The 23,863-nt window shown below is 31.8% G+C and overlaps 2 protein-coding genes across 4 annotated transcripts; one reads left to right on the top strand and one right to left on the bottom strand.

Moving 5' to 3' along the window:
• Positions 1 to 411: 411 nt before the first annotated feature.
• On the top strand, positions 412 to 1,598 carry LOC106764136. 2 transcript variants are annotated; one of them, XM_014648367.2, is made up of 2 exons: positions 412 to 753; positions 923 to 1,598. In XM_014648367.2, the coding sequence occupies exon 2, from the start codon at positions 925 to 927 to the stop codon at positions 1,372 to 1,374; it is 450 nt and encodes a 149-aa protein (XP_014503853.1). In that variant the 5' UTR covers positions 412 to 753; positions 923 to 924; the 3' UTR covers positions 1,375 to 1,598. The 2 variants fall into 2 exon arrangements, with proteins under 2 accessions (XP_014503853.1, XP_014503854.1); XM_014648368.2 differs by having other exon boundaries at positions 937 to 1,598.
• Positions 1,599 to 20,293: 18,695 nt separating this feature from the next.
• Positions 20,294 to 23,812, bottom strand: LOC111241889. Of its 2 annotated transcripts, none has more exons than XR_002668275.1 (2): positions 21,053 to 23,812; positions 20,294 to 20,701 (listed from the first exon to the last, which is right to left on the bottom strand). XR_002668275.1 is itself a non-coding variant. In XM_022782462.1 (2 exons), exons 1-2 carry the CDS (start codon positions 21,578 to 21,580, stop codon positions 20,627 to 20,629), a joined length of 417 nt encoding a protein of 138 aa, XP_022638183.1. In that variant the 5' UTR covers positions 21,581 to 23,812; the 3' UTR covers positions 20,390 to 20,626. The 2 variants fall into 2 exon arrangements, 1 of the variants encoding a protein (XP_022638183.1); XM_022782462.1 differs by having other exon boundaries at positions 20,390 to 20,701; positions 21,239 to 23,812.
• Between the last annotated feature and the right edge of the window lie 51 nt (positions 23,813 to 23,863).

Here is a 23,863-nt window from a genome sequence, read left to right on the forward strand (position 1 = left end):
GCGTTTAATATCTTACCTTTTTTAAAAAATGTCTTCCTGTTTTAAAAAAAAATCATTTTAGTCTTTGAAATTTACTGTTGTAAAAGATTAAAACAAAAAGGTAATTTTAGTCTTTCAAGTTAAATAATCATCTTAAATTTAGAAAATAAAAATATTATTTAAAAGTTGAGAAACCAAAACAACTGTCTTTAACCTCCAATTTTTTATATCATGATAATTTCAACCTTCCACTCTAAACAGAAGGAACAGTCTAGAAATCTCTTCAAACTGAAAGTAACAGCACAGTACAAGTGAAATCAAACCATAAATTAAAAACAAACACATGGTAATTTCCAATCGCACCGAACCCTCCAATGATTGGGAAATTTTTTTCCTTTTCAATATAAATAAATTACAAAGCAACACAAAGATCTGCATCTCAGCATCTATATCTATCCACACATCCACACCCTTCTGCCTCAATCCTCGTCACACACAAAACACAACACTCGCACATGTTGTGGACCGAACTCAGATCCATCACCCACAAAACCAGTTAATTATTGATTTTGTGTTCGTGTTGGATTCGGTTTCACCAATTTGTCCAAGAGAGCCCGTGAAGGGTTTGTGATGTACCATAAGCTGTTCAAGCTTTTGTTTTTCGGAGGCGGCGAGAAGGTTGAAGAGACTCAGTGGGAGAAGGAGCGATAAAACAGATACACAGTTTCAATCTTTCCATTGTTTTCATTCGTCTTCCACTTCTGGATTTTTCGGGTACGTCAATGACTTAAAAAAAGAAGATCTTGAAACAGATTTCTTCAACTTTTGTTATCAAATCCACAAATTAAGCAAATACCATGCAAAAATCTCATACTTTAATTATTAGCATCACCAATAGAAATTGTTCGTGTAATTATTCTTATTTGATTTGACGGGTTTGTAGCTATGGCTGCAAAGGTTTTGAAAGAGACGAAGTCGATGACGGCAGTGGAGATGGTGGCGGAGGCGGCGGAGGCGGCTGTGACGTCTGTTAAGTGCTGCTGCTGCGCGTTGGTGGAGGAGTGCACGCAGGCGTACATTGGGCGCGTGAAGGAGAGGTACGGTGGGCGTTGGATTTGTGGGCTGTGTTCGGAGGCAGTGAAAGAAGAGAGGGAGAGAGAGAAAATCATGATTACAACAGACGAAGCTCTGAAACGTCACATGAGGTTCTGCCAGCAGTTCAGGTCATCAACTCCTCCCGACAGCACGAATGAGGATTTCATCCTCGCCGTCAAACAGATTCTGTTCCGAACTTTGGATTCTCCGAGGAAAGACCGTTTCATTTGTCGACCACTTGGAAGATCTCAAAGCTGCTTCTCAACCATGCAAGGAACACAGCAGACAGAGAGGGAATGATCACTCCTCTTATCTTACTCCAGCAATAAAAGTACTTATTCATTCAAGCAAAACTTAGATATATGACTGTAATGTTATTCTATTATGTGAGAGTTGAAGTTTTATTTCCTTAATTCAAAAGGATAGAACTTCAGTGTTGATAAAAGAATGATATTTCAAGGAACTGTATCTAAGTTTTTGTTGTATAAATAAAATTGAGACTTGGTAGTTATTAAGGTGTTAAACCCCAGTTTTATTTATTTTATTTATTTTATTTTATTTTTATTATTTTTTGTGAATTGGGTTATGCTTTAAGTTATAAGGTGTTGGTTGTTTTTTGTTTGATATTTGGGATTGAGAGGATGATTGTTGATAGGTGTCTTCCTTCCTTGACTTTAATCTAAATGTCACTTTTGGTTACTAGTAATGAAAATTCAGTTTCTTTGTGCCTAAATTCAACTTAAAATTTTCTTCCAATTTATTTTTATTTTTTGACAAAATACTTTTGTCTCATGTCAAGTTTAAATCACTCCATCTTACAAGTTTAGTTATTGAAATGCTTATAGTACTATTTGCAATACTGCTGTCTATATAGAATAACTACATGCATCCTAGAATGATATTTTAGTGATGTGTCACGGGTACAATTTATTCAACATAGAGTCCATAAGGGAGACTATATATTAATATAAAAATTGTAACTTTTGTAGTAAAAATTGATACAATAGTTTTCTTAATTTATAATATCATAGAGTCAATAGTAATATTGAGGTGATATACGTTACATTCATTTAACATACATTATAAAAATAAAATCATCATGTTACAAAGATAAAAGGTATCATTTTTCTTTTCAAATCTCATACTTAAACCAAAACTTTTGACTTACTAAGAAATATACAATTAACAAACATTTTTATCAACTAAAGTCAAAAATAAAAATAAATTAAGTGATAGGTCATTATAAAAAGAAGAATGAATTCCAAAAACTCATCACTAGTATAACAAAAAGAAAGATATTGTCCAAGTTAAACTATAGTGAATGAACTGTAGTACATTAAAAAAGTAAAGAGTTTAGGATGTATATAATGTTAGGAATCTAAGTGTGAGTTTAAGTCTCACATTTCATAGAAATGAGAAAATAGAACACTATATAAAGATGAAAGATCCATTAACCCATTACTTTAAAGTTTTGGTTTCAATCCCTCATGTGGTTGGAGTTAGATCTCATTGTGTTTGCGTCTTTCCGGTAAACCTCCTCCTTAATAGACCCAACACATAATATATTATTTATGAAAAAACTGTAACCTACTTATGATTTTTTTAATGAATAGTTATATATTGATTTTTTTTTAAAAAATGTTTTTATTTTAGTAACTCTACATTCTATTAAACAATCTAAAAAATTAAACAAAGATTTAGTTTTCACCACTAAAAATTCACTATAAATAGGTATAAATTGATTTTTGAATCAAATTGTTTTCCACTAATTTCTATTATTATATATTTATTTGTAGAGTGTATTTATCACAAGTATTGTCTTGACAAGATTTGGTGGAGAAAAAACTTGAAATGATTATGTAGTTTAATGAATTGAAATATTTCATAGTTTACCATCCTTTTTCTATTTTTTTAGTATTTTACTAATTTTTTTACATTTCATACATTTATTTCACTTCCTTAGACTCTTTAGAAAAATATAAAATTCTATGTGGTGCTTTCTAGAAGTAACTAGAGTTTTTCTTATTCTTTTACACTTTATGTTTGTCAAGTATACAACATTTAGGGCTTAAGATTCATTATCCTCTAAAGTTATCCTAATGTTTTGTTCACCAATCTCTAAAATATGTGTACAAAAATTATCATCAACAAAAAATAATCAAATATACCATCATATAGTTTTTAAACACATTAAAAATGATTAAAAGAGAAATGTAGACTTGAGACCGCATAGTGCTTGAACAAGAACTGAGTCCATGCAATAATAAGGTGCCAACAATAATGGTCATTGGGAAAAAACGTCCAAACAATGTGGTCACACAACAAATCGTGAACAAAGACAACAAGCTAAGGAAGATAACAAAGAGAAAATGAACCTAAACAAAGAATAAGAAAACCAAGTTAAAGTAAGGAGAAAATTAGTGGAATAAAGAGTTCTTTAAACATGACGATCCTCATCTCCAATGGGATGTGAGCAAGACGAGCCTCCAATGGTGAACCTGCAAACGTGACTTAACATACTTAAAAGATGTGGCTATACTTAGACAAGGAAGAAAACGAGTTTCACGAACCTAAAAACACTGGAAGAAGAAAACGAGGAACAAAGTAAGAGAAAAATCCTTGCCTTTCATACTAGAGATGGAAATGAAGGCATTTGTAACGGTGATAAAAGGCAATGTTATGCCCAAACCCAAATAAAAAAAAAGTTGAAATTAACCATATTCATGAAATATAGGCAACGATTCACTGAAAAATCGTAACCTATATATTCTAGGTGTTAGTATAGGCTATGATTCCTCTAACTACCTGAGTATAGACTACGATTCTATACCCAAAGTATAGGCTATAGTTTTATCTGAATCGTAGCCTATACATTGCTAGTAATTTCAAAATTTCTATTGCATTTTTATAAACTAAGTTTATCTTTTTCTCGTGATGGTAACTTATAGTGCATAGTTAAATGAGATATTTCTAACAATGCATCAGTGTAAAACCCAAATCTTATACTTCCCACTTAAATATATGGAGTATCTTAATTTATTATCAATGTTGACAATATATATGCCTCTTATAATGCTTTCTTGTCCCAATAACTTTAACATTAGTTAAGTACATAACCAACTCAAAGACTTCATTTTTGAAATCAATTGTAGACATAATCATGAAACCCAGATAAAATCTAGGGGGAGGGGAGGTTTAAATAGAGTTTAAAACTTTTTCGTAATAGAGTGTTATATGTTATTTGCAGGGGTTAGACAATTTGTAGATAGTGTTCAACACTTAAGGATTTTAAGAAACATTTTAAGAGCTTTTAAAATGATAGCAAGAGAAAACACTTGTTTTTATACTGGTTAACTTTCAAACTAAGCTACGTCCAGTTCTTCCTAAAGTACTCTTAAGGGATTTCATTAATCTTTAAAAAGATTACAACAAGTTTAACTACTCTTGGTTTTACACTAGTCCAACTAAGTGGACGAGTTTCACCGCTCTTCGTATACAAATAGTCCAACTGACTATATCGTTTAACTCTATTTAGTTAAATAAACAAGTATTTTTAATTGCTTTTGATTCACAAAAACAAAACGCATTTTTATGAAAAACAAGTACATATGATAACTCTCGTATAGAAGATATATTTTCAATACAAAGAATATCTGAACACTTATGACAAAGATTTTTCTTTCAAAGAGAGCATTAGATGATACAAATGAAAGATAATGTTGACAACATAAGAGCAATAATAATTCTTGATTCTCGTTGTCTTCTCTTCATGCAATCCTCTTTATATTGGCTTCTTCAAAAAATTCATTAATCAGAGCATTGACTTTTATATAGGTGTATAAGCTTTTGGTACAAGGTCAAATGTTATGTTACTTTTCCAGAAACAACTGTATTGCTTGTACGGATACGTCAAACAATGGTTATGGTACAAGGTCAAACACATTGAGAAAACATTCCCAAAATGTCTTCCTATCTCTTAGCATTCTTTTGAACCAACATAGTTTTCGAATAAAGCTTTACCTATGATCTGCACAAGTAAAGAGAAAACAACACAACAGACAAGAAAGTATTATTCGTACATGTATTTAAACATTAGACTTCTTTTGGCATTTAACTTAATACATGTATCATAGCATTTAGTGAAGTTTATTTTAGAGTAACTTTATGCGTTTAGGATGTTAATACATGTGTAGCGTTTAATGTGTTATCCTAAATGATTTATTTTCATTAAACACTATTTCATTATACACTATAGTTAAATTTTAAAATAAAAGTTGTTAGACAATCTTGTCTTAACAAATCAAAGTTAAATATTTCATTTATATGGTTGTAAATTTTAAAAAAAAATTATAAACATAATCAAAGTTAAATATCCCATTTGTGATCGTAATGTCCAAGCACTGTTTCATGTTCATTGTTGGAAAAAGGTAAAAAATAAAATAATTCACTTTATTTTTTGAGAGAAATTACATATATATGAAATCAAAACCAATCTCAAACTAATATAAATTAAAATTTTCAACATTGTAAAGATAAACTTTAATTATTGTAATTTCTTAAATTTAGTTAATTTAAGTTATAAAGGTAAAATTGAGATGCTAAAATTATTTTAAAATAATGAGTAATTAATGAAATTATTAGAAAAAAATACAAATTCTTAGAGTTACAAAATTATAATAGAGAATGTAGGCTGAAAGTGTAACATCCCATTTTTACCAAAGAAATATGAAATGTAAAATCTTGTTTATTTGAAACATCATTTTAATCCAAAACTTAGGAAGGATTTTAAATATTACAACTTCAAATATTTTTCAAAAACTCCATAATTTTTCCCAATGCGTATCCTCACACCTATGTGCCTTCAACTATATTTGTATCAAAATTTACTCTGAATAACAACATAATTTATATGATCATCACACAAACACAAACAAGTAAGGAGGAGCTAACATGCAAAAGATCATTCATAAAATAGACATAAGGCTATCAATACACATGATCCATTTAAAATAACAATCATATCATCACACGATAATCATACTATACTTGACCATCTAGAAGAAACATTGATGTGAAATCTCACAGGTTGTGCACTTGTGGTGGTCTCCATTGCTCTTATAGAGCCATTGTAAATGCAATACACCTTGCCATACACAATGTTAGTTCGTTAAGACCTCCTATAACTCGCCACTTATCCCATTCTTATCTACTTGTGTCTAGATAGTTATTAGAGTGTCATGATAAACTCTAATATCAAGACTCTCACATCAACATGTACACTAATGAAATGCCACCATAGAATCTCTCCATCAGATCCTTGAAATTTTTCCAAACATATATGCCACTAGAAAATGTATTCTCAAGACATAACTCTCGAAATTACGCCACACGCACACGTTATCAAAAATCTACCCGCAAGTCAAAACCCTGAAATTATGCCACACATATACACTCCTAAAGAATTTACTCATGAGTCAAAAACCTTAGAATTATGCCAAACATATACTCTCCTAAACCATCTATTCTCGAAACAAGACTCTTGAAATTACACTATAATAAACCAACCCATACAATGTTATTATTCATCAAGCCACATAAATTCATGTATATCACAAAATATATATATATATATATATATATATATATATATATATATATATAAATTCAGATTACGAATACATTTTGTCATTAAATAATAATAAAAACTATTTTACATATTTCTAACAATCTCGAATGTGAAATATTATGTTAATTAGTTATGTGAAATACATACTCTATAGAAATTACCGTTTCTACCTCTATCAACTTAACCTTCTTCTCCGCCAATTTTTTGGTAGCAAAGCATATAGTTAATAATTAAAAAATTTAATATACTTTAAACAAATTATAGTATTTTTCGATGATAAGAAAAAACCAATTGAATTAAAAAAAAAAAACCTCACACTTTGCTTAATGTAAATATTCTCAAATTCCTTCTATGTGTTCTTGCTGATGTCGTCTTTTCTAAACTATTATTGTTTAATATTTTAATTTTTAATAATTTCAAAATAATTAATTAAAGGAAGTCTTTGAGGGGAAGAAGAGATATTCGTGGGAGAGAGGAGAGAAACAAAAGTGCACTGGACGACATTCTTCTATGTTTGCGAAGAAGAAAAAAGATTAATTATTAATATAGAAAATTGTTAAAATATGGCAATTTTTTAAATGGATAACAACATATGGTGAAATGATAATATATATATATATATATATATATATATATATATATATATATATATATATATATATATATGTGTGTGTGTGTGTGTGTGTGAGAGAGAGAGAGAGAGAGAGAGAGAGAATGTTAATAACACGCTTTTTACTGGATTTTTGAATATTTAATTAATTTTACATGGCACAATGTGTTACGGGCTATAATATGAAATAATGAGAAGCTATGATTTTAATATTTATTTTGTAAAAAAATGATTTTAATTAATGCAACACTGCCCTTAAGCTAACGTTATTATCAATAAATTAAAGTTCGAATAATAATAAATAAGATTATCGTGGCTGATGAACAGAAAAAGCCACCTTTTTTCTTCGTGATTTAAATTATACCTAGTGGATTCCTAAATAAAATCTTTTGGAGAAGAAAGGTGTGACATCTAATCGCACATGAAAACCTCAAAAACTACTAATATCAATCTTTCTTGAAAAGATTGATTTATCATAAAATAACATTGGTAAATAGGCTATCCAACATTGATTTGAAAAAGTCACCAAAACAGTTTTTAACCACTTTGATTTAATAAATTGGAAGAGAATATTTTAAATGAGGCATGTTACCTTTATATTTTAAATTCAGTTTTGTCTAATTGGGTCATTCAGCTTAACTCGGTTTAATTCATTATGGATTGGTTATGGATTGGTTATTTAGTAAGTTAACCTAACTCGATTTATTTATTAGTGAGTCAGAAAAATTCGAACCTGATCCAACTCACTACAGATTGGTGGGTTAAATGACTCACTGATTCACTTGATTACAATTTTTTTAAAATAAAAAAATTACAAACTTTTTACAATTCAAATCTAAATAAATTTCACTCCTCAAATAATGTTAAACTCAATACAATTCAAAATAATAAAAAAAGTAGAAAATCATTTTTTTTTTGGTATACAATCATGGTGAGTGAGGAGAGTATTCTTTGCGCAAGTAGACTCACCATGGATTTAATCTGAATGAATTGGATTTAAATGAGTCATATTGAAAATTGATTCGCATAAAAAAAATTATTTTTAAACTAATCTCGGCTCAAACTCATAGTAGGCCAGGTTGATTCACAAATTATAACCTATTTTGACAGCTCTAATTTTGACTCATATCTACTTATAATATAACCATTTTTTGTTTCCAAGTTGATGTTTGCAATAAAATTTGGTGGACTGAAAAGAAATAATAAAACCTAAGCTTGTTTACTCGTTAGTGTTAGAAATTTTCAACAACAAAAATTTTCTTTTTGGCAAAGTAATATGAATATTTTTTAATATACTAAAATATCGTTGGTTTAAGTTATGTTACACAAGTATTTATGTTATAAGAATATTTTAGATAGCAAAGTGAAAAATGGTGATTCATATATTTAGAAAATAATTAAAAGGCAGTAAACAAACTTAACGATGACTTCTGTAGCATTTCAGGGTTTTGAACTAGTTGAATTGATATATGTTTATATTTATGCATAAAAAATAATAGAAATATATATACTTTTTATATTATCTTTGAAAAATGTTAGAAAAATTATATAAAGTAGAAAATTAAAAATAATTATAATATCTAATTCTATCAATGATCTCTTTCACCTACTCTTGCATAAATTGCAACCATCACAATTCATATATATCATTTATATCATCATATATTATTAATTCAAAAACCACAATAGTAAATTCAATGATATTCATAAAGATTACTGAATCTCCTATTATATAAACACAATTTGTTACACTTAGACATGTCAAATAAGCCCACATCATAAGGTTTAACCTTAATTTACATGGGTTGGGACCAAAAAATATTTGGTTTAAATCCTTTCTTGGTCTTCATATTTGTGTGTCAATATCAAGTGGGTCACCGTTTTTTTTCGGTCTCAATCGGATTCATAAATTTGTAAAAATGAGCCAATTAAGTCATTTCCGTTAAGTTTTCAGTAACGTCGTCTGCATATGCTGAGTTATAATTTTTTTAGATCACGTGGCATGTTGAGGTGTACAAAATTTTTTTTGAATCACTTATCTATACAAGGATCACTTCATGGACATTGTGAAAAACATCTTCAAGACACAGAGGAACAAGCTGCCATTGCTGATCATCTTCTTCACCATCACATCGCGCCTTAATCACCAATTCAGAATCACGAAGAACCCTAAAACCCCAACCTCTCCAATCTTTACGCACGACCTCCATTCAAACCTGCAACCAAAACAACACAAAGGATCTAGGAAAAGCCCCAAATCAAAACCCTTTTTTCCAGAATTCCTATTCAAAAACTACAATCGTTTTAGCTATGTTTGGAGGCCAAGAAAAAAATGTTGAAAGAAAGAAACGGCTTCAAGGAGACATAAATGTTCTTCTTCTGGGTGATCCAGGAACAATTAAATTGTTTTATTTCCTGACATCAACAATTAAATAAAAAAGCAATATGTAGATTGCATGTGAAATTCTACATAGAGTAAAGTGCAGATGTGAAGTAACTTGTGAATTCATTATTGAGGAGAGATGGAAAATTCATCAACTAAAACAAGGAAAGCACTTTATGGGAAAATGAAAAGCAACATTATATAATTTCTGGAACACCACTCTCTTGCATTCTGGAACATGTGCAACCAAGGATTGGTGGTGCTGATTTGAAGTTCGTAATTTTGGATTTTAGAGTTTATTTTCAGGTTCGTTTTGTGGCTAAAGCTAATGGCTTCAACAGGAAAATCTTGCAGGCCAAAAAGTTTTCTCCTTTCTCTCTTTTTTCCCCCTTCGTCAATGCCTTCTCCTCTCACTTTCACAACAGGGTTTGTCTCTTTCTTAATGGTTTCCTTATTCTTTGGCTGCATCTTCTGTGTGTTTTTTTTTCATTTACTTTTTTGTTGCCCCAGATGTGTAATTGAGACAGAAGAAGAAAAAGAAGAAGAAATTGGAGGGTTGGTGTCGTTATCGCCGTTCTAGACGAGGCACTCAGGCGATAAGCTGGCGCGAGATATGCGACCTACGGATTATAGTTCCAGTGGTCGGCGTTAATGTGCAGGTTCTCGTTCGTTGCAGGTCACCGAGTCCAACTCCGATTGTAAGAAAAAAGGTAATATTTTTTTTTTTTTGGTTGGGTCAGAAGAAGATGGTGGATCCGGCGAGGTTGAGAGTGGAAGATTGTGGCTTAACGCTGTTGATAGTTGTGTAGCACGGTGGTGGTTCTGGCAAGGATAGTGGCGGCGCATAGGGTTTCTATGGAGAAGATGAAGTTAATGGGTGGGAGAATTTATTTTTTTTTTAATGGAAATTTCTGATGGTAAGAATTTCCTTTTCCATGGGGAATTAACACATAATCCATTCAATTTAATTAACAATGCCACATCATTCAAAAAAAATACAACTCAACATCTTTTAACGTCGTTTGTCAAAACTTAACGGATAGGGCTTAATTGGTTCAATTTTACAAGTTTTAGGACCCGATTGAGACAAAAAAAAAACGATGACTCACTTGAGACTGACACACAAATACGAAGACCAAAGGAGGGTTTAAACCAAAATATTTTTAATAAAAAAGGTCACAGGACCAAATATCTCTAAAGCTCTATGGGTCAGGGCTAACCCATGGGTTTTCCTTTTTAGCATGAATAAAATATAAACTTATTTAAATTTCCACCAATTTCAGAGTTCAAAGATCATAAAATAACTTCTATGGAGTTATAATACTAAGAACTCTACTCTTTAAGCACGAATTATACCTCACAAACATAAACTATTAAACACGCAAATGACTGTGATCAACATGTACACAGAGGCCTAAACAGAATTAGAACTCTATCATATACATAACACCCTGATCAACACATACACAGAGGCCTAAACAAAATTGGAACTCTATCATATACATAACAACAAAATTGAAATTCTATTATGTACAAAACAACAAATCAAACACATAGCCAATACTTCACACTTTTTACCTAGGGAAGTTTATGCCTAATTAACACGAGACAATACTTCACACTTTACCTGGGGAAGTATATCCCTGATTACACTCAACGATTTTTGGAACACGTGGTATGTCTCACCAAATATTAGCATTTCATTAATAAAAATCACTTTTTACACTGATTATTTATATTAATTATAATCCATCAGGTATAAAAAGTGATGTGATAGTATAACTGTAAATATGACAACACTTTTTATATTGGTTATAATTATAACAAGTAAAGAAAGTATATGCGTTTACATTTTTGTAATAAAGAAGGAAACTTTCCATACTGATTTTAGTTATGACCGATATAGAATATGGACGTGGTGACATTTTTGTAATAAATAAGAAAATTTTCTATACCGGTTCTAATTATAACTAGTATAGAAAGTAGTTTCTTATTTTTTTTATTTATAAATAAGGGATCCAATTATTCGTGCTCGCATTGCATTTTCGATTCTCTTTTCGTCTTTCCTTTTGTTTCTCTTGAACTGTTAGGGTTTCTTCTCTAGTCTCTTTTTCTCTATCTCTCTCATCCACCCCTCTTCGTGTCATCTCCAAGCCATCATCTACCTTTGACGCTCTTATGTTTATCACTAAGAAGAATTCCAAATCCAAAACACCAAATCTTTCATCACCTATCAAGAAAAGAAAATCCACTTACCACTTCCTCACAAAATCCTAGCAACCCCAAATCTCTCAAACTGCCTTCTATGTCCATAACCGTTGAACCGGAGTAAGCAATTAAACAAGAAGAAGTTGTTAAACCAGAACTTACTAAGCCAGAGTCGTAGAATGTACGCCAATTGTTATCGCATACTTCGAATGGGGAGATTGAGGAGCTGAAGAAGCAAGTTTCGCGACTGAAGCAGAAGCCTTCCAATTTTAATCCTGCTTCGATGATTGCATGGGAGAAGGGACAACTAATGTTGTTTCTCTTTCTCACCTGAGCATTCAATATGATTTCTCAAGAAAGAGGAAGAATCGTTATCACTGACATTATTTGCAATATGTTGTGGACTGTGATGTTGACCACGTTGAAGGGTCTTGTTTCGGTTGTTTGCCTCTACTCCTTATTGATTTGTCAAAATTGTTGCATAGTGGCGTTGGGTGATTCATGGATAGGTGAACCCTGAAGTATCCATGTTTGTCGTTTGAAATACTTTTTTTTTTTTTTTATATCGGTTGTGCATTTAATCGGTATAAAAAAGTAACACTTTTTTTATCGATTCTAGAATCAATGTAGAAAATGGAAACTTTATATATTGCTTGTATCTATACTGATTCTAGAATCCGTATAAATAGTCTTTTTTAATCGGTATAAAAAGTATTTTTTAATTGGTATAAAAAGATTTTTTAATTGGTACAAAAACCTTTTTTAATCGATATAAAGTCTTTTCTACATTGGTGTTTGATCCATCAAAATCGATATTAAAATACACCTCAACTCGCATATGTCAAGGTGGAACCAAATATAAGTTTGATATGTGAATCTCTTTCAACTTCTCATCACTTGATTTCTTAATCTATGTGATGGATATTATCATGGAAGTGATGATATCTTATTTCTTTACGAGTTTTTGTTATAATAGAACATGTTAACATCCTAGGTACCCCATACACTACCACAATAGATAATGATATCATTTCTAGTACCCACCAACCATGCACCAATGTGTGTTTATTCATCGCATAAATCTTATCACACGTATTATAAGCATCTAATTTAACACTTGATGGATGAAAAAATAATCTTGGAATCCACGTGAACTTCCTTATGTCAAGGTGGTTTATTACACTCGTTCGACAAAGCTTGATGTAAAAATCTCACTTAACACCTTACTACCTAATATCTTAATTTATATAATTTAGATTATTAGTGAAATCAAAATATCTTATTTCATTAATGATTTTTTGGTTTTAATACTATAATCATAATATACCATAATATTATCCTCATGATACACATATCATTTTAAACATTATCTTATTTCATTAATGAACATTTTAAACATTATACTCATGATACACATATCACACCAAACCAACCAAACACCTTATGCATGACAATACTTTGACTTGACTATCCAGATTAGTATGAATATCGAGCTATGGTAATCCATGCACTTGTGGTGGCCTCTACTACTCTATAGAGCCATTGTCAATAGGTTTTACCCTACCACACACAAGGTTAGTTCGTTATCACTCACCTTAGGCCAAGGTAAAGCCTCTAGACTAGGACCTCCTGTTATTTTCATGACATGCATCACTTCTCTGTACTTGAGAATAGATGGCCCTTAGAATGTCAGGATGAACTCCAAAACTAAGCTTTCTATATTCATACTTTCAACAACACAGGGAACCACCACGTAACCTCTCCACGAGGTTCACGAAATTACGTCCATCAATACTATAAACATAATCAACCAAATATCCATCATCATCATATCCCTTTCATAATCATATATACACATATACTTAACACCAACATTGCATAATATCACATGAAACCTCAAAACATTCATCACATAACCATAAACAATCCCATCAAGTACCACAAAGTAGTGAATAATAAAATTGATTCTCCATTGCATAATGAAAATATATAATAAAATTGTTTAGGATCATAAGAGAACATTGAAAACATAGATCATATGAGTACAAGTAAATTTTGTTTAGATTAGTCAAAATTTTACTTTACTGGTAGAAATAATTGATTAAATTAGTAATCTAATCTGTTAGGGCAAGTTAGAATTCACATAAAGCAAAACAAGAAAAAATTGTCCATTTTAATCTATTATGTTATAACATAATCTATTAGACTGTATTTTCTATTTCAATCTATTATGTTACTAACATAATCTATGAGACTCTAGTTTTTGTTTTAATCTATGAGACTCTAGTTTTTGTTTTAATCTATTATGTTATTAACATAATCTATTAGACTCTAGTTTCTGTTTTAATCTATTACGTTATTAACACAATCTATTAGACTATAGTTTCTGTTTTAATCTATTATGTTATTAACATAATTTACTAAAACCAGAAATTATGGCCAAATCAATTTTTATGACTTTGAACACTTTCCACACCCATATCAGTTCACCAACAGTATAACCAAGTTTAAATACACTTGTTAGCACACTACAACACCTCAAATTACTCTAAACCCTTCTATTTCAAGTTCTCACTATGTAAAACCTCAAAATTTGACTAAAAACACTAAGAACTCGCCCTAAGATGACCCTAACAGTTTTACACCAGATTTTTCTAATTTGAAAGCCTAGCCAATTCATAATAGATATAATAACATACCTCTAACTCCCAAAACAGTTTACACTCATTGATTGAAAGTCTCACTACTCAAAATCTCTCATTTACACTAAAAACACTCCAAAACTACCCCAAAGAACTACCTTTGTTTCATATCAGATTTCACTCAAAGAACACTTCTAACAAGACTCAAATGATCATATAACAGTACTAAACAAGTTACTTCCTCACTCCAACATCTATCTTTCAAACTCACCCATCAAAACCTCTATTTTTGACCTTAAAATTCAAGTAAATGACTCTTCTTTATTCCAAACACTTTGAATTCAGTTTTAAACCATCATACAACTTCACCATGCACAATTATAACAACAAAATCATTACTAACACACCATACCAAACATTCAAACATCACACAATCATTGTTCATCATTTATACACCAAGTATATTGGTACAAACATAACAATTTCATTTAAATCACATTATCATCCATAGGGATACTAAATTTAAACCACAAACATAAATCTAAAACTAAATCTAACTTCCCTTACCTCACAAAGAACTATCAACTCTAGAAACGTCTCCTCGATTGCTTGGAATGCAAGAAAATTCTACAAACACCTACAAAACACGAAATTGAAAATGGAAGACCTTAGATTAACCAAGAACAACTAGAAGAAACAAGATTACACATGCGACAACAATCTCTTCTTCTAATTTCAGATTTAGAACAAAAGAGGAAAAAAGAGTCGAAACTTATTTGCTCTAAACTATAAATTGATCGGATGGATGTAGACCTTGTCCTAGTGATCGTTTAGACACCTCCTGATCGTCAAAGAGATGACTCAAGAGTTAGAACTGTTAAAGAAAAGGTAGAAAACTCTAAAAAAGTGTTTTCTAGAGATATTATGTTTTAAAATAATAAAACTCGTTTATAACAAAATTATTTATAAATAAATCATTTAATATTAAAATAATCGAATCTCATTATTTTTAAACTACTATCACTTTTAAAATACCATTTTATGATGTTTTACATATACTCGATTACAAAAGTCCAAATTAAAAGTAAGAAAATCAAATATGTATAGAAATTTATATACAAATTTAGTAAATTTATTTCAACCTCCGAAAATTGTAAAAGATAGCATAAGGTTGAACATCCAACAAACTATATATTCACTTCACTTTGAAACCTGGAAAATGTTGAATCAAATAAAATCCGATAAAAAATGTTATATAAAAAAATAATGACAAAAAAAGTAAGTGACAATCAAATTAACTAAAAATTCAAAATTAAAATAATTATGAATATAATGTCTAAACTATTACAACTACAAATAATTATTTAGAAACTGAAAATAAAAGATATTTCAATCTACACCAAAACGATTAACGTGGGGAAAAAACTCATGAAATACGTGCAGATTAAATGAAATAAATTGAAGTTCTTCATAAAATAAATCTAGTGGGAAAGAGGGTACAATTATAATGATGGATGACACGAAAAACTTATGGTATTATTATATGGAAATGGCATGGCAGATGGAAAGAAGAAGAATGAAAAAGAAGTTGTACTTGATGAAAATGGTAGACCCTTTTGATAAGGATATTCAGACCATGCAAATCTTATCCCTTTTCCTTTACTTTCTTCTCTGCATGTGTCATGCTATCCAACTCAACTTTAATGGAGGATCTCACACTAATTAACATCCACTTTAACTATTTCTTCTTATATATATAATTTTATTTTTATAATGATTAACGTATATTTTCATTTTATTGATCTTACAAGGAGAAAAAATATTTAAGAAATAATGGAATTTTAGAGAAAATGACATTAAATAGGGTTGAGTGAGTTAATTTTTTCTTATATTTTAGACTAATATAAACATCAATATTACTTTGTTATCTTGTTGCTGAAAGATGTGTATTTAAAGTAGATAGTTGTTGCTTATTTCCTTACCGTGTTCAGATGTTTCATTATGAATTTTCATTTGTAATGGAAGTATCACATTAGAATAAAGGATTATGATAGGCTCTTCTTTAAACTAGATTGCGCTAAAGAGGATGATATTCACTGTAAAAACACAATATTAATGAGATCTGAATCAAGATTAACACAACTCTCTATCCAAAACCAATAAGATAATGGGTCTTTCACTTTATATATAGCGCTCTACTTTCTTATTTTTATCCAATATGGGACTTGGATTTACACTTGGATTTCCAACACTTATGGAATGTTCTAGCCATGATTTAGAGACAAGTTAATAATTACTCAAAAAATTGGTAGCATTTCATTACAAATCTCAAAGTTGGTTTACAAGGGAGGAGACACTTTTATTTATAGATGAAGGTGTCTCCAAAGTATACCAAAACCCTAAAATTCTATATTGCACCAAACCCTAAAAATCCTATCTTGGTAAAGGAGATCTTGACTTGTGACATTTTAACTTTTAGAAAAACTCTTCACTCCTACAATGATATGTGGAAAGACACTTCAGCAAAAGTTTCTCCACTTGAAAAATTACATATGATCACTACATTTACAAGAAAAATCTTCACTAAGAGCTTGTTATATGGAAAACCACTTTAGAAAAGTTCTCCACTAGGAAAATGACCAATACCTTTGTAAGAAAACTCTCCATTAAGAGCTTGTCATGTGGAAAGTCACTTTAACAAAATGACATATGACAACTACCTTTGTAAGAAACTCTTTACTAAAAGCTTGTCACGTGACCACCATGTCCCATGTGGGACACCCTCCACCAAGCTAGGGTCACAAAACTAATCACCAAAGATTAGTTTAATTTAGATGCAAATATTGCCCTACAACTTAAGTAAGATTGTTCAAAAGCCCTATACTACTTGACCTTTAATACAAGGCCTAAACGAAAATCCTACACTACTTGACTTTTAATACAAGGTCTAGAAATGCTTCAGATGGTCCAAGTGAATACGAGTTTAGCTTCACCTTGCATAGATGATTCTAACTCTTCTTGAATTTGTTTGACCATGTTTCTTGTGATTAAACCATTGGCTAGAGGTTTGCCATCATTCTACCTATCCTTGTAAGACATTCAATTTCTCTTTTCTCATTTTGAAATTTTGAGATGTCTCCTTTTCGTAGATTGAGATGGTTCAAAAGAATGCTTAAAATAATTCAAATCAATAATTTTCTTGATATAATAAAAATAATAATGAATGGATGAGAAAAACCTTTTACCTTATAGTGCACCATTTTATATACTTGTTTAATGATGACCTAGGTAGCCTTAACCTAATCTTGAAGGTAATTGAACAAGAATGTTACCTTATTAGTTTTAATATTATCTTTAATCATGATCGAAATGACATTTGTCACGATGGATGACATCCTCTCAATACTATACACAAGTACTTTTATATATACTAAGGTTAAGGTTAGACAAAATTTTACATAAAAGTAGTAGTGTAATTTCATTTATGTTAAACTTACGTTTACTTAAAATTAACAATTAAGAAATTGGTTGCCTATTTATTTAACGGTTGAGCAAGTATACCTTGTTATTGTTTTTTTTTTACAAAAAGAAAAAAAAACTATTTTTTTAAAATTAAAATTTACATCATTTGTATTTTTAATTGATAAAAAAATATCAAGTTTTTACATAAATTCAAACCATAAGTAATGTAAATAATGGACTTTGTTTATGGATTACTTTTACATCTTAGTAATTGAATTTATGTAAAATCTAAATTTTTTACATCAATTTTAAATCCATGTAAAAATTATATACTTTATATAATTTTAATCTTGTACAAGTAATATTATATATATTACTACTAAAATCATAATTTAGTTGATGGAAGAAGTCTCAATTAGGAGGCTTCATTTAGAAGAAAACATTTAAAAGTTATAAGGTGGCTGAGTGGTAAAGTTGGAAAGGAGATTTAAAAACGTAAGTATTTTGAGTAAACATATGGACAAGTTTTAGCCTAGTCATGGAGATCTAGAAAACATATTTTTAGGATAGTTTATCCCATAAGACTCAAAAACAACTTATAAGTGCATTGTTTCAAAGAATGTGATTGGACTAAAACAACAATAAGAATATGAGAACTTTGTTTTTGGCTACTTAGTTGTAAGTCATGCCCAAAACATTACTATTGCTAGGTAAACACTTCCTCTGCATCAATTTCACAATGCCTAAAAATAGAATTAAACATATGATACTGTATATTCCTTTATAATATCTTTTTCTAACATATACATTAAGTAACTTTCATTAGATTAATTATAACTTGTTATCATAAAAATCATGAATTGTTTTAGATAAGATAAGGAATTGGAAGTATGATAGGTTATCTATTTATATATTATGTTGTCCATGCCTTTAACCATCTTTCAATTTTTTATTATGACGCAAATAATATTAATTTTGTGTAAAACAAGAAAACACATGTTACTAATAGTCTATTTTCAAAAGACTCGGATTTAAAAACCTCAACCTATAGACATGTTTGTGATCAATGTGAAGGGTTAAAGAGATCAAAGGTATTTATGCTTTCATGAAATAAGAATGAAAAGGTTTTTTTCTTTTCAAAACTTAGCAAAATTATAAAATTAAAGCTTAGTTCCTTTTGTGAAAATGCTCATCTTATATAGTCTTTTGTGAGTGTATATATATAATATATGTATATATTAGAGTATATAAGAATTAAATTAAATTATGAAAGTTATTAATATTAGATCATAAAAACATCAACAAACATCTATAATCATAGTATTATAAGGACAACAAAGATAACCAAAAGCCATTGAAAATAATAAGACTCTCCATGAGTGTTATTGTAATAACATAAGAATATGCATCAAAGTTAAAAAAATTATACAGTCCAAAGTTGTATAATGTATATAAAATTATATCTCTATATACTTATCCCACTTTCATGTGATTTGGTTTGGAATGATAATAACCTGAAACAAAAAGTTTACATGTTGGATTGTTTTAGGTTACATTTACGTGAACAATTGCTGCACGCATTCGATGAAACAGTTTATTAGGCAAAGCAAAAGCGTGAAGAACTCAAAACAAAGCAGTCGGTCCATTCAAATTCAATTAGAATTGAAACGATATGTAACATTGATCAAGAAGCAAGCGGTGCAGAAATTTGAATGCAGTGGCAACAGCAGCAGCTGAAGAAATTTTGATCAGTCACACTCTGATGTTCATCACGCAATTGAATTCTGTTCGGTGCAATAATTAGATTTCTCTCAACATTGTTGTGCAGTGATCGAAGCAAAGTTGATTCGTATTAGCTTGTGTCGGTGCCTAGAATTGATTAGACACTGCTATTGAATTACTTCATGTGATGAATTCAAAGAAGTGCAATCCCTTGTCAGCTTCTAGCAATGGTGATTGCTGGTAATTTTCTATCCATACTGACGATTGAAATTGTGTGAAGTATTAAGTTGGACTGTAATAATATATAAAAAATTATAAATTTATTATCATAAAGTTTTAAGTTGAAAGTAACATAATGTGAATTCCATATGTCTGTGGTCTATTCTTGTGGAAGCAGTTAAATTCTTTAGATTGATTGAAGATATGAAAAATGGTTGAAGCATATGACAGCTGCTGCTGAATGTGGCAAGAGAATTCCTTTGTTTAATTGATTTCATGTAATCCTAACAATCTATAATGTTTTAAAACTATCTATAACACCGTGTACAATCTTATTCTATAGGTGAAATAAAATCAATTTCAACTATTTATAAATAAAAACATTGTTTTGACGCATAAAATTAAAAGTAAATTGATTTCTTTTTCAACTTTAAATAAAAATACATATCCATATTTTTAATTTGAGAAGATTTTCATTTCCTTAAGAAGTTGATATCCTTATGATTTTTTAACATTCAGAACACAAACAAAAATCTCAAAAACTAAAGAAAGAAAACTTTAAGTTATTCTGTTGTTCAGAAAAGCCAAAATGATGCACATGACTTTTTACTGGGATAAGAAGGTGACAATCTTGATCGATTCCTGGATGAGTTACCTTCTGAGTCTATTTGCATGTCTCGTCAGAGATAAAAGGAGATTGGGGGATAAGTTGGCGGATGCAGTTCTGTTTGGTGCGAACTCGGGGATAGGGATCCCTGTAAACAAACTTAAGGTTATGGTTGTTCAGTGAGAAAAGATTTCCAAAATACTTGCCCCGCAAGTCATATTAAATTATTGCTTCATTTGCATCAACTTCAGAGTTTATTCCTTATGTGGTCCATATACAAAACCTAAATGATTTTATTTTCCATAAGAATAAACTATATGTTAGATCATTAAAGGTTTACGAGAAAGAATAAATAAGGAGTAAGCTAGACACGTGTAAGGAAGATAGGGAGTAAGCTAGACACGTATAAGGAGGATTGTTGGTTATAGTTTGTTAGAAAAGAGAAATAGTATAAATAAGAATCAGAATAGGGAGAGAGGGGTATCGGATAATTTCTTACCTTTGGATAGAGACTGGATCGTTTCTAGTGGAGGAAGGGAGGCTTCCTTGGGGGAATACTTGTTATTTGTGGTCTTTTATACTTTACAAAATAATAAAGTTTATATTCATATAATTGCTATATTTATACAATTGCTTCTTTTTGGTTGAGAGTGTGTGAAAAGGAACCTAACAGATTTGGTCTGACCTGTCGGATCTGTTCCGAGGAAGCTGTAGCGGAGAAGAATGGAGGGACGAATGGTGGCAATAGAGTCGATAGTGGAAGAGTTGAAGGCGGAGGTGCAGGAGATGACTCTTGAGTTCCGACGAGCTTTCGGGCGACGCTCCAGGAACCGAATCGGAGCTCTGCAGCGGGTCGTAATTCCATCAATGGCCAACGAGAACGACGATTATCGGAGAGTTCGGAGGAGGAATCGGAAGATGACCGAAGCGAAGTACAACGCAGCTGGACGAAGCACGTTGAGCTACCAACTTTTGAAGGTACTGACCCCATGGGTTGGATCGCAAAGGCTGAAAAGTTCTTCGACATCCAGAGCGTAACGGAGAAGGAGAAGATGAAGTTGGTTTATATATGTATGGAAGGAGGTGCAAGCTACTGGTTTCGCTTCTGGAGGAAGAAAACCAAACACCCACCGTGGAAGCTGTTTACAGAGGCGCTGACGCGGAGGTTCGGCGAACTGAACCGGGGCATTGTGTATGAGAAATTGGCCGCCGACAGACGAGAAGCGTCGACGCGTACATCCAGGAGTTCGAATTTTTGGTGGTAGAGGCAGCGAGAGTGAATGAGGAGCAATTACTAGGATATTTTTTTGCGGGGTTGCAGGAAGGACTGAGAAATCTGGTGAGGTCGTACAACCCACAAGATTTGTTGCCAGCGATGGAGCAAGCTCGAGACGTCGAACAGGCTGGGTCGGGATTGCGAGGAAGTGGCGGAACAGGAGGAAAAGGAGGGGTGACATGGGGAAGATACTCCGCGAGTTCCGGGACAGTCGCGGAAACATATCGAGGGTCACCGGAGGCATCCATGAACATTGGTGGAGGGCATGGTTCGAAGAAGGAGGACGTCTCCAATAATACGAGCTCCAAAGTAGGTAGCAGTGGAGGGGGAAACAACCAAGGCCGAAGGGTAAGAACTTTACCCTATCCGGAGTATATAAAAAGGCGAGAAGAAGGATGTTGTTTCCAGTGTGGAGGACCTTACAGTCCAGGCCATAGGTGCGTTGAAAGAAGCCTACAGGTGATGATTTTGGCAAAGGGAGATGATGAAAATGAAGTGGAGGACATCCCAGAATTGGAACAGAAGAACATGGAGTTGTTCGTGTTGTCGGCAAGAGGGCTCACTCCTTCGAACATGATGAAATTACAAGGATGGGTGCAAGGGAGAGGAGTTCTAGTATTAATCGACAGTGGCGCAAGCCACAATTTTATTTCAAATCGACTAGTTGGGGAATTGGGACTGGAAATAAGTGAGACACCACCTTACAAGGTGAGTTTGGAGGATGGGCAGAAAAAAATAGCTCAAGGGGGGTTCCATTAGTTTTAGAAGGACTGGAAGTAAAAGAGAAATTCTACCTCTTTGACTTAGGAGGAGTAGATGTGATATTAGGGGTGGCATGGCTAGCAAGATTGGGAGAAACTAAGGTAAACTAGGGAGAACTTACTATGCGATTTGAGTCAGAAGAAAAGGAAGTAGAAATTCAAGAAGATCCAACATTGACATGTAAAGTGGTTATCCATGAGGCATTGTTAAAGGAAAGGGAGATAGAAACCATGCCTCTAGGTGGGAGCTTAAGCCAAGTAGAAATGACTAAGGGAGACTGGGAAGCAGAGAGACCAGCACCAGTGCAGGAAGCGGGATGGCAACAGATTTTGACAGAGTTCAAAGGGGTGTTTCAAGAACCCCAGGGACTGTCACCTGAGAGGAAAATAGACCATCGAATTCCATTGAAGGAAGATAGACTTCAAATTCAAATTAACTCAGTACAGTTTGTGCGTGCAATAGAGGTTTTGTACACGAAGCTCTATGACAAATACACCGAAGTCAAGACTAAGAAACTATCTGATTTGGACCACCTTAATGAAGAACAACAACTTAAATTCACCAATTGCTTGTCTGCTACAGAAGAGGTCATAAAGCACTTGAAGACTGAAAAGGAAGAGCTTCTTGGACAAGTCAATGATTTGAGAGTCGAGCTCGCTTCACTAAAGGCTGCCATAGACAACCAGTTAGCAGACTATCAGATGCTTTTAAGGAAGGAAAGCCACAAAAATGAAACTTTTTCTGAAGAAGTGGAGAAATTGCACCTTCTTAGCCAAGAAGGAGCATATCAAGATTTGAATAATAGCAAAAGGATCATAGTTGTAAGAAACCATCAGGTAGAGGGAGCTTTACCAACTGAATTGCAAAGGGACAGACACACGAACATCCCTCTGAAGGTGCTACAACGAGGAACCAACAATCACACGAGAAGAAGATACCCCAAGTCTTAATACAATGGCAAAAAGGTGGTTTGGAAGGGGTTACTTGGGAGGAGAAGCACTATATCCACCAGTTCCCTAATCTCAACCTTGAGGATAAGGTTGATGTTAGGGAGGAGGGTAATGTTAGATCATTAAAGGTTTACGAGGAAGAATAAATAGGAAGTAAGTTAGACACGTGTAAGAAGGGTAAGGAGTAAGCTAGATACGTGTAAGGAAAATTGTTGGTTATAGTTTGTTAAAAGAGAAAAATAGTATAAATAAGAATCAAAATAAGGAGAGAGAGGTATCGGATAATTTCTTACCTTTTAGATAGAGACTGGATCGTTTCTAG

Source organism: Vigna radiata, chromosome 6 (genome assembly GCF_000741045.1).
Source record: "Vigna radiata var. radiata cultivar VC1973A chromosome 6, Vradiata_ver6, whole genome shotgun sequence".
Classification (NCBI taxonomy): domain Eukaryota; kingdom Viridiplantae; phylum Streptophyta; class Magnoliopsida; order Fabales; family Fabaceae; genus Vigna; species Vigna radiata.